We start from the raw sequence: 12,233 nt of genomic DNA, 5'->3' as shown, positions 1-12,233 counted from the left end.
TGTTGGAAAATTGCCACTGTTTGGAAATTTCCATATGGAGGCTTTGTGTAATTCCTTCAGTAATCATGTCATACGCTGCTTTGGGATGCCTGTCTGTGCTGATAGCAATTCAGGCACTCACTTTGCAGAGCAGCAGATATAGGGAACAGAAAGGAGAGGGGAGATAGGGCAGGCTGAGGGGGCTGTTCGGAAGGCAGCGTGTGGAGCAGAGAGGGAAAGGCTCTGCTGGAAGCCACATAAAGATATTAAATGCTCCTGAAGTGAGCCTTGCTTGCTTTATTGACTGTGAGCTGCTGTAGCTTCCCTGCAGGGTCAGAGCAGGTGTGGGGGCAGTTGTCATAAAGCTGGTGCCATACTCTTAGTTCACACCTAGTTAGTCCATCATCACTTACTTACATGCTTTTATACAGAGACTTAAAGGATCCCTAATGTACTAACCATTACAGAAAGCTCTTGTATTAAATACAAGGTAATAGACTGTCAGGTGCATCAGGGACTTCTTACTGATCAGACAGTCAAATATAAAGTTACAGGAATAACAAGAATACTTCAGGCAGGCTGGGATAGAACTGGAGAGGATCAAATGCAAAAGGGATTACATTTAGCAAGTGCAGGTAAGCCCACAGACAAAGTTTCTGTTAATATTTTAGGATTAAGATGAAAAAGCACACAGAAACAGATTATAAAGTAACCCGAAATGTAGAAAGTACAACAAAAGTTAAAATAATCGTCTTCTGTTCTTTGATCCTACTGAGAAAAGAATAAATTGTTTTCAGATGCCTACTGCCAGCAGTTGTCATGAGGACATGCAGGCAAGAAAAGGTAAAGAGCAGGGAATGTTTAGATAAATAAAACATGTTCAAGTTCATCAGGCCTGATGAAATGTACTGATGGGCATTTAAAGGATGAGCCATTGTGATTTCTGCCCCATGGGTGATACTTTCCAGAGCACCTGGAGGCCAGGAGATTTCCAAAAGGCAGGAAGAGGGCAGATATTGTACTTCCCTTCCCAAAGGAGATAGACCTCTGAAATTGCCTACCAGGCAGCTCACCTTCGGTGCACTAGATGCAATTGCCACACACTGCTCTGTCAGTTTTACAAATGATGGGATCACAGTGTGATGGACACTGTCTGTGTAAGTTTACTGGGAACAGACTGTGCCCTGTCAGTCTAATCCTATTCTGGCTAAGCAGCAAGGTAGTTAAAGAGAAAGGAATAAATGTATCCTGAATCACATTTTGTTACAGTCCCTCATGATAGTCTCATGAGTAAACTTGTGCTCTAAGTGACTTGTGCTCTAAGTGACTTGTGCTCTAAGTTCAGTCCCAGGACCATTTTCTTGGAAGTACCCTCTGGAAGAGAATTTTCACTTTGAAAAAAATATGCCCAGAACCAGGCAGAGAAGACTGTAGCCCCTTTGGGGGATAGGGTTCAAAATGATCCTGACAGATCGGGTGGACTCTCAAATCAATTACGTGAAATCCAGTAAGGACAAGCACGAGGTGTTCCGCTCAGGAAACGCAGGAAGGGAGCGGGTGGATGGGCAGCAGCAGGGTGGGGAGGAACTGGCGCAGATAGAGCAGGCTGGCTGGATCCACGGGTGTTCAGCATTGTGTTTGTGGCTTCCTGATTCCCCCTGACATCTCACTGCAGGTGCCTGAGTGCTTGCCAGAACTTAATCCTGAATCCCATGAGCTTCCCTGGGAAAAAGCCATGGCTATGTCTGTTACAGGAGGGCTCTCTGCTAACAAATGCCTGTGTGATCTGCCTGTTCCTCAGCACCACTGCGTTGGGATCCTCCAAACCAGATCAGAGGAGAGGAGCGAGCAAGGGGAAGGGGAAGCAGCCAAAAGCTGGAGCAAGATTCCTCAGCTGGGTAGAGAGGGGTTGTGGGGCTGTTGGGTTTCCTGGCCTGGAGCAGCCCCTGCTGAGCACAGGGTGGGATGGGCAGGCAGAGCCGTGCAGGGCTGTGAGGGCAGGATAACCAGGGGAAAGGAGATAGCTGGGAGGAAATGGCAAAGTCCTGCTGAAGGCCTCTGGAGAGTACTTAGGCAGCAGGCTGGGCTGGAGCAGGATGGCTTTCAACTCTGAAGGAACTGGGAAGAGGAAGCTGGGAGATTCTCTGAGAGGACAAAAATCAGACAAAGTGACAGCAAAGGGAGAGGGAGAAGGGCTTTGCAGGAGCAGCTGGGCCATTGCTCCCAAGACCTCGCTTGATTCATGGCTCCTGCTGGTGAATCCCAAAATCAGGAAGGTCATCCCTGGGAGGACAGCCTGGCTGGTCCCATGGGAACTTCTCCAGGTGTTTTCCCAGCCAGCAAATCTACCATTAAAAAAACAAGAAGGATGTACCATGTGGGTGTCTCAACAGGAAATGTGCTTACAGCCCCTGAAGACCACAGAACATATGATGATGTTCAGTTGCTTCCATACAAATACATGGCTGCTTCATTTGTGAAGAGGTTTTCTGGACAAAGGAGTTGAGCACTTTGTTTTACAGTTAAATAGTGGCTGAAGTGGTATCTACAACTATGAAAAGTGGTTCCAATTGATATTGCATATTCAAGTCAGTCTTCCAAAATCAATATGTTTTGTCAACAATGAATAAACTGTAGCTGGGAAAGTAACTTTGCAGATAGAGTTGCATGGGTGATAGGGGAAAATTCATCTCGATATGAACAATACAAACCATTTATGTTGGATTTTTAAGTTGCTGTCCTATGACTGTTTCTAAAAAAACAATTGAGATATTTCTTGTTTAGTTTATAAGTATTGTGAAAGATTAAAAAATATGTAGGGAAAGGTGTTGTCAGTGCTGAAATGACAACTAACACTTGAATACAGATATACTTACGTTTTCATTTTTATGTAGATACCATAAAGCTCTCTCTGTACAAGCTGAATTAGCTCCACGTTTTTCACTGTTAAGTAGCCAAAAGTTGCTTTGTATAACTCAGTGGAGATGCAAGACCATCTTCCAGAAATACAGTCAGGCATCATACAACCTTCATCTGTTTCAAAGGGAATAAAATGTTTCGGTGACTATGTTATTGGCTACTTGTAATGCCACTTTCAGAGACTGTTTTTGTGGCCAGATAAGAAGCCAACGCAACACCACATCACGTTCAATGTGCACGAGAAAAGCTTCAAGCTGTATTTGCTGTTCTAGTGATACTGGGAAATGAGTTGTGAAATAACATGCAGCCATGGGGCCAGGAATTCGTTCCTACTATTGTCATAATGGCAGTGTAACTATATATTGATTTTTAAGAGGACTGCCCTGTTTTGCTCAGAGCTGTGATGGACATTTCGTCTCTTTTCCTTCATTACATGTCATTGTTCACTGGACTGAAGGTGGACATGAGATGTTGTATACTGTATTAATTAAATAGCCTGAGATACTTATAAAAAACTAAGCAGTTACATTTTTTATATCTGCCTGTCTGCAGAGGCAGCTGAGCAGGTGACTGTGGGAGGGTCGCTCGCCTTGTTTGCCCTCGTGCTGTGGGAGTTGATAAGGAGTGCTAAAGGAAGAGTGGCAGCCAGGCACGGTGACTCACCAATTCATAACTTCTTCCTCCCTAAAGAGGCAGAGCCTGTGACACAGGGAACAGTTTTGTGAATTAAATCTCAAGCCTACTGTGAAACTGCACGGCTAATCTGTTCTCTTTTCACTTTTATTTGTTATTTACCACCTGAGCAAGGCTGTAAGGCTTAGGCAGCAATCCTGCCTGGAAGTGAGCAGGTAAAGTTTGGAATTTTAACTGTGTTTATGTTTGAATAAACAAAAAACCACCACAACAGTAACAGAATCTCTAATGATAGCAGTGGAGTGGGGAGGAAAGAAAGGAAAGCAAAGCCATCATGTTCTTATTGCCTATAGTGTGAAAAAAAAATTCTGTTCTTTCTTCCTTAGCCAGAATCTCCTTTCATGCCTCATGTCTGTAATTGTGCTGTTGTGTACCACATCTCCACTGAGCATCTGTGCTGCTGTGCAGTAAGAGCACAATATTGTATAGGTTGAGCTGTGAATGTTTCCTGCTGTATCCTGTACATCAGACTGTTTGCTGTTAGCCATGCTGAGGAGGTGCCTGCTGTCTTGTTTTCAAAGTGGTCTGACAATACTATTTCATTAGAACCCAGGCAGTATTTTGAGATGACATGAGTACAGTGTCTAATTAGGTGTTTGCTTTTAAGCCTGGAGTATCTGACTCCAATCTCCTTATGTTTGCTGTGTCACCTGTAGAGTGTGAAGACTGAGGCAGTGGAGTCGCCCACAGTTCTCCCAGGCTGGCACAGTATTTCACCATTTTACAGATGTGAAACCCATCATGTGAGGAGCCAGCAGCAGGGGCCTTCATGGCCCCTCACGGCAGTGGGTCACCGATGCAGTTATAGAAGTGGTGCTGGAGGAAACAGATAGAAGGCACGTGGGTTTGTGTGGATCCTGTGCTTATTTGTGCACCAGGTTTACACCTCTGTATGTAATGTCAATAGCTTCTGTTTCCTGATCATGTGAACATGCCTGGCCCCAAACTGCATTACTGTTCTTGGTCCACCTTAGTGGGACACCTTTCTGTTCTGCTGAGCAGGATGAGAATGGAGATGGAGCCAGGGAGCTGAAGAACATGAAGTCAGACCGCATGAAAGTGCTACAGATGGATGTGTGCAGTGATCAGGAGGTGGCTCAGGCTGTGGATTTTGTGAAGAGGACCCTGAAGGAGCCAGAGAAAGGTATGTGGGGATCTCTTGTTCACAGAATCCTTTCTACAGAGCAGGCCATGCACCGACCAGGTCATTCTCTCTCTGTACTGCCAAAAGAGGGTTAACAAGCCTGAAGGCCTGTGACAGTGTATGGCTGGCAGTCAGGCAGTGCTGTCCCCAGGTCAGTGAGGATAATTGTCTTGCTGTTGATGTGGCAGCCACATGGAAAGAGACCAAGACTGGCTGGAGGATTAGGCTTTAACTCTGCATCCCATAAAAAGCAAGGAGTGGCAGCAAGCCCGCAAGTGTCTTTGTCCTTGAATGTCTGTGAAGGCCATGGAACGGCCAGAGCTTGATCCCTTCCATGTGCTCCTGCCACAGCCTGGCTCATGCAGACCTTGCTAGTGACCCTGCTAATGAAGAGGTGACAGGCCCTGGCTGCTTAGTGCAGTCCCCTCTGCTGTGCAGGTACAACTGAGCGCTGCTGGAACACAAATCTGACCTGCCCCAAAACCTGCATTAATCTTCAGCTGGATCAGTCCATGTCTCCAGTTTGCCATGCAACATCCCAGAGGTGATATGAAGTGGGATCCAGGGCGGGCTTGGTATAGATGACCTTAATCCACGTGTCACCTTAAGCATAAGTCCAACTCATGGATCCTAAAAGCATGTTAAAGAAGGTAGGAGTCCCTTCTTTCCTTCTTGGGAGTGGTTTGGCAGAGGGATGTGAGTTTACAGCCTGGTGTGACACCACCTAACCTCTTCCCATGTAGTGAGGTTGTGAGGCTTCTTGCCCTGCATAGGTTTCTCTGCAGCCTCTGTGCCAGTAGCAAGCTGGACAGCAGCTGTAGACACAGGCTGAGAATGAACTGAAGTTTGGCGTCTGTGGCTCCAGGACTTCAGGGTTGTGTGACTTGAAGGTGGTTGCTCCTCTTGAAGCTTGGAGGAGACTGCCATGGCCCTGTCTTTGTTCCCAGCTTTGTTCAAAGCTAATAAATAACAATAGCTCTAATCTTCACGGGAATAACGTGAGCACACCTTTCCTCCTAAAACAAGCATATGAAATGTAACTGAGTAATGCACAAGCTCTGATCCCACACACGTTCTCTCTGCATGGCTTTTCTACCTACACAATCACCCAGCCCTCATCACATATTTCACAGCTTCTCAAGCTTTTCCTGAGGAGCCCAGCAACAGCAGTGGTGACACAGAGCCATTTCCCACTGAGTGAAAGCTTGGAAAGGAGCAGCTCTGTTGCTTCTGTTAATGCAGCAGTGTTTGCAAAACTGTGTGTGTAGCAGGGACAGAGAAGCAAGTTGGACCGGTTCCTCCTGCTCTTGAGAGCCTTATCCTGTAGCTGTTTGCTCCAGCACGGTGTGCAAAGCAACAAAGGCTTCTTTTTAGGCCCATCAGTGTGACTGAGATTGGAGGCTTGCCAATAAAATAGTGGTCCGTAAATAAGTGCTGGCATATAAAGACTATTGAGGTGCCTTGCACAGAGGTGGTTGTTGCCCCAAAGGAGCTACTGGAGAACAGTTCTTGTGCTGTACGGTTTTTTGTACCTCTTCTCCCTGAGCTGTGTACATAAGGCTGAACTAATTTCGATAGGAGTGCCCGTTTGTTTTCAGTTTTATGCAGTTCCCACTGTATTGTTGACACTACAGACGCAATAGTGATAAGGCTCTGCTCAATAAACACACCACTGTCCAGCAAACAGCCCCGTGCCTGGGCACCCCTCAGCACTTTGTTCTATATGTAACGTGCCCTGATGGGTGAGCAATGGAATTCCAACGACAAAGTATTGTAAACAGTGATTCAGGGACGTTCATGAAAACTAACCTCATAACCCAGGAAATGGAAATGGTTGTAGAGAAATTTACAGGAATTTGTCAGGAATGCTCTGCAGACATCAGTTTCTGTCTCACAGTTGATAAGTCTTTGGTAAATCCCTGCCAAATTTGCTCTGCGTAGTTTCTTGTTACTGGTGAAATTACCCCATCAGGTGCTCTGTTTCCATGGTCCTCCTGCTAGCAATTAGAGTTTGCTTTGCAGCAGCAGAGGGGTCCCCATTCAAGCTGAGATGCTGTGCTGGCTGCAGATGAGTATGAATTTCAGAGTCATCTTGACCCACTGAAGCTGGCAGCTTCAGTAAGTGAAGCAGTGACAGGCTGGTCAACAGCCTCCAGGGAGAACAACCGCAGCTGGGAACAGGACAAGGTTACTGGGACCCATGTGAGAACAGGGTGTCAGGCTAGCAAGGGCACATTGGTGTTTTCAAATGCACCAGGAGGATACATTGCATTGCACAATGGTAGAGTATTGCAATTTGCTTGGAGGACTGTGTTTGGTACAATACATGGTTACTATCTGACCGTGAATAAATACATGCTAGAAGTTATTCAAATACTTTCATACATTAGGGCAGGGAAACTGTGAAGCAGAGGCATGGCAAACAGCCAAAAAACTTCTGAGAAAGAGCTTAATAACTTTTATCAACAGGGTGGCATGACATTTGCCACAGTCCCATCGGTGCTTTTGATAGCAGTGTCAGAGCTCCCTGGACATGAAAGATCTTCCTTAGCCCTGTGCTTGTTCTTGGTGGTAAGAGGAAGGTCAGGGAGTGGAGGGGCCCTGACTCCAATGCACCCCAACAGTTCAGCCTTCACTCCAACACAGTGCAAAATAACCGTGGTGTATAGCAGGACATCTAATAAAGAGCAGCTCTGTTATCTTGTTCCAGCTCTTCTCTTTGCTCCTCATGCAGTTTATGGCTGCATAGTCCAATATTTCAATAAATCCATGAAGTGTGGATTTAGTCATGCAGTTATTTGCCACTGGGACTCCAGCAGTAATTGCTTTGAATGGTCAAGTCCTTGGTGAGCTGATAAGTCCTGACATGTAAGGGGCTCAGTGCAGAAGCTTTTGGTAAGTGCAGTCAACTTAATTTTGACAGTCTTTGGATGCAGAGGAGACGTTCATTTTTAAATTCTAGTAGTTGTAAGGGTTCATTGTAAGTTTGTTGACCCTTAGTTAGAGTTGAGGGAAACAGATACTTGGACTAAAACACAACAACTGTTAATCAGGCCATGAACTTGCAGATCAATACCATGCACTCTCCAAAAGAGTGAGTCAGAGTTGTGAGTGGGATTTAGAAAGCCATGATATTTGTTTTCCTTGCCTTTTTTTTTTTTAATTGTGGGTAAATTGAGCCCCCTCCAAAAATGCATAACATCACTGAACAAAGACAAACCTGGGACCAACAGGAGGCATGGAAAGATCCAGCCATGAGAAGCCCCAGAACAGCATGTGACCTTACAGTAGGCATTCAGGGAGGCAAAGCTTGTTTGGCCTGATCACTCTCCTTGATATTGCAAACAAACCCCTAGTATACCAAGAGTGTATTTCACCTCCTTGCTGGGTTTTGCTCTACAACCTTTTTTTCTAGAAGTCCCCAGTTCTTTATTAAGATTTTAGGTTACTGTGAATAACAAGGAGGGTGACTTTTCTGTGACACTCTTCCTTGTTCCACTCTTCAACCATGTGTTTTTTGGCAGGTTTGTGGGGCCTGGTGAACAACGCTGGCGTCTCAACCTTCGGAGAGGTGGAATTTGCAAGTTTAGACAACTACAAGAAGGTGGCAGAGGTCAACCTGTGGGGCACTGTGAGGGTGACAAAGGCTTTCCTGCCCCTCATTCGAAGAGCTAAAGGTACATACTGGGTTGTGTGGCAAGGCTCGGAGCTATTGTAGCACAGCAAAGAGATGTAGCTAAAAATCCAGGCTGTGCTTGGAGGAATGCCTGTGCAGTCCAAGGAGGCTGTCTGAGGCATGCAGTGTAAGCATTTGGTAGTAGAGGGCACTCTTGGGGCAGGCCAGGCACCTACACTGCAGGTGTTATCTTAAACATCCAGGATGTCAGAGACCTTTGTGTAATGCTGGCAGATATCACACAGACAAGATAATCCAGAGTCCACTGAGTGCTTGTGTTTGGATAACTGAATCTTCTCCCTTCATGTTATTCAGTTCACAGATGACTTCAGGTAGTGATGGAATAAATGAGTCAATAGCAGCCAATTTAGATATCTTACAAGACAATGGTATTATCAAAACTCTTTGTTTTATATAAAAAAGGTATGTATGAGCAGAACTCTGAAGAGCTTCTTTATTTGGTATGTGTGGGAATGCTGGCACAGGTGTGTGTTCTGTGAGGACAGAAAGGGGGTGTATTGAGAAGATTGCTCAGATACCGTTTCCAGAAAGCAAGTAACCACTAAGCAAGCTCCATCTCACTGCAGAAGGGATCTTACCCCTCAGGTCAGCAGGTGGTTCCCACAGTCTCTCTTAAGTTACACTTAGGTCTGGAATGAGACAGCAGAGCTATTCACTTGTTTCTCAGCTAAAATTTCAAGCTGCAGAAGGATGTTGGGCTCTGTGGATGTGAAAATCCTCTCTGTAAAAATGGCTGGTGGGATTTCAAGGGCTTCTGTGTAAGTGCATCTGAAACTGTAGTTGCACACGGCATGTCTTGGGTAAGGGCAGAGACACCCACAGAGGAGTGACCACTGCTGGCACCATCCCGAGACGGTGCCTGATCTAACACAAGCTGCCAGAGCTCTGGAGTTGGGCTGTCATGGGCTGCTGGCAGGAGTTAGGACAATTGGTCTCTACTGCCCCATGGACAGTGGCACATCAAGTCTCCCCTTGTTTGTCTCAGGCATGGACACTGTAGGCCCTCGTGGCCAACTAGCTGGGTGAACAGGTTGTGCTGCTCATGTTGCACGTTCAGAGAACTCTCTACTCATTCTCTGGCATCCAGCTCGTGTCTAGAAGCATGTAGCTGAGTTGGGCAGAGGGACTGCAGTTGAGCTGTCTTGCTTACAGCAAGAACCAGAATGCTTGTATGGCATCACACAGTTATGAGCTTTGCAGCTCGTAACACTGCAGGCTGGAACCTTGAACCCTTCTCTAGCAGGACAAGGAGTGGGGCACACTGATGTGAGAACACACAGCTAGCAGGCTCAGATCTGGGTACTTCCGTACTTGGAAATTCAGAGGGAAATGTCTTGTATGATTTGTAAATTGTTTTTGATACTGTGGCAGGCATGTACACCATCCGTGGAGGAGGTCAGAGCAGGGGTTAGCCTTGCTTGAATCAGGAGAGAAAGGCTCCTTGACAGGGGATTTGTATGCCTCTTCAAGATTCAGATCTTAGAAATCAGCATCATCCAACTAAGCACCCTTTTACTGGGATGTTCTGGCTGCTGCTTCTGCAGCCCATCATCCCTCCCTGCTCTTTTCTCTCTAGGCCGTGTGGTGAATATCACAAGCATGTTGGGACGGATGGTGAGTCCATCTCGCTCCTGCTATTGCGTGTCCAAGTTTGGGGTGGCAGCCTTCTCCGACTGCCTGAGGCAGGAGATGTACCGCTGGGGTGTCAGAGTCATCCTCGTGGAGCCCAGTAACTTCGTGGCAGCGACCGGCATCCTGACGGCAGAGGGCATCGACAAACAGGCCGAGGCTCTGTGGGCCGGGGCCAGTGACACCGTGCGGGAGGACTATGGGGGGGAGTATTTCACTCGCCACGTGGCCATGATGAAGTCCTTTGTTAACAGTGGCCTGAAGGACATGTCTCTGGTTGTGAATGACATCACTGATGCGCTCACTTCCCCGTGCCCCAACAACCGCTACAATCCCATGGAGACCTACTGGTGGGTGAGGCTGCAGGTCATGACCCACCTGCCCACGGCCATTGCCGACTGGCTTTACATCCCTGGAGCCACCCTGTAAATGGCCATCCTTCTGGCATCCTTCCAGGGCTCGTGCTCACGCACAGGTTACAGCTCACCTCTGCACTCCTTGCTGATGTGTCTCCCCTGTAGATGCAGGATTATGGCTTCAAGTCGTGTCTTGTGGAATGCTAGAGCAGCATAGTTTTTTTGTTTCTTTTTTTTTCCTAATTCTTTTTTGTATTCCCTACTGTCCTGATTAAAGTTGAAAGGTATTTTCCTTTTAACTAGGAGGCAGAGGAAGGTTAACATAATGGATCAAATATGTGGCTAGTGTAATTGGGTCAGCAGAATTCCCCCAGCGATAAATTTGGCTCATTAATGGGCTCTTGCTTTTCCTTACAAGGATGACCTGCTAATAGCAGAGCAAAGCTGTTGCTATGAGATGGCTCAAAGGGAAAAATAAAATGGGAAACCAAAGCAAAGTTTTCCTTTTGATTGAAAATGGGTCAGTCACAGCCTTCCATTGTTTTTATGATACTGCTAGGAAGCTCTGCTGCACTGTGACTGTCTGCTCTTTCCAGGGAAACAGCCACACTGCCTCTAAATAGCCTTATTACCTAGCTGCAAAGAAGGGCTCTTCCCTCCCTGTGCTGTGGCCAGGAGATGCCAGAGCAAACAACTGGGGATAGGCTGAGCTGGTAAAAGCGCTTCTAATAATGAGTGAGGTCTGAGCCATCCCTCAGTCAGTCCCTGTGGGTGCTGGGATTTGCAGCCTCTCTCCACTTGCTGCTGCAGAGCTTTGCGGAACAAGGTTTAAGCTGATGTAGCAAACAAATTTGGCTCCTCTGACTGCTACCTTAGGTGCCTAAACTACTCAGCTGTGGTACCGACACTCCCCCTGCTTCCCTCACATCCCTGTCCCATCCAGACTCCCTCTTGCTGGTGAGGGAGCTGCTATTGGCTTTCCCAAATCAGTTTTTTGGTTTAATCCTCTGTGCCTGAACAGTGACAGGACAGTGTGCAAGCAGCATGACCTGACTATGAGCTCTGGAAAGGTCCTTTAGGAGGCATATTTCTTACCTTTAATATTGCACAGTGAAATCTGCATGTCACACAATCATCTTCTCTGAGAACCTCCTGATAACTGTTTTGGGCTACTTTTGCCCAGTATCTCCAAGGGTCTCTCCTGTTGGCCATATACAGGATTTCAATAATTTTTCCAAGTGCTGGGGCTGCCTGGCTTCATGCCCTATTCCCTCTGTTCCAGTGGTAACCACTGGTGGAGCAGCCAGCAGGCTGCGGGTGCTGCTGGCCAAGCTGGTACCCCACCCTCTTACTCTAGGGACCAGCTTTTCCTTCCACTGTTTTGCCTTATGTGAGATTCAGTGGCTGTGAAAAGAGCTTATTGATTGCTCTTTTTTCATCTGTCTCTGCTAGCTCTGATGTGGTAACTGTGCCTTAAAGTTTTTGATTGCCACTGGCTGTAAATTCTTGGAGTCTGCATGCAGCCATGAATGCTGTGATGCCTTGAGGAGGAAAGCAGACTTCCCTTGGAGATGCTGTCAAAGCAGCTTGTATTACAAGTAACAACTCCTGGAAATACTGCTGTGAAGTTCTTTTTTATTCCAGATCATCAGCACATGGAGATTCCCTGGGATCCAGGACCTAGAAGGATCCCACTGAACTGCAGCTTAAACAGTGTTTTAATCACTTCTTCCCCCTGCACTGTGAAATATGATTACTGCTAAGTAGCTCTGATTTGCACAGAGAGAAAAATAAACTGTGAGATTTGTAAAGCATA

The 12,233-nt window shown here is 46.5% G+C and overlaps 1 protein-coding gene across 3 annotated transcripts in view; it reads left to right on the top strand.

Annotated features, from left to right (window-relative positions):
* Positions 1-12,233, top strand: part of LOC108495246 (D-beta-hydroxybutyrate dehydrogenase, mitochondrial-like) — a 17,792-nt gene extending 5,559 nt beyond the window's left edge. For all 3 annotated transcript variants that reach the window (XM_017810732.1, XM_017810734.1, XM_017810733.1), the window contains exons 3-5: positions 4,594-4,735; positions 8,260-8,412; positions 10,009-12,233. In XM_017810732.1, coding sequence (XP_017666221.1) covers positions 4,594-4,735; positions 8,260-8,412; positions 10,009-10,490 — 777 coding nt within the window. In that variant the 3' untranslated portion in view covers positions 10,491-12,233. The remainder of the gene's footprint in view (positions 1-4,593; positions 4,736-8,259; positions 8,413-10,008) is intronic.

This window comes from Lepidothrix coronata, unplaced genomic scaffold (assembly GCF_001604755.1).
Source record: "Lepidothrix coronata isolate B3197 unplaced genomic scaffold, Lepidothrix_coronata-1.0 Scaffold29, whole genome shotgun sequence".
Taxonomy (NCBI): Eukaryota; Metazoa; Chordata; class Aves; order Passeriformes; family Pipridae; genus Lepidothrix; species Lepidothrix coronata.
This window is presented reverse-complemented; position numbering and strand designations above follow the sequence as displayed.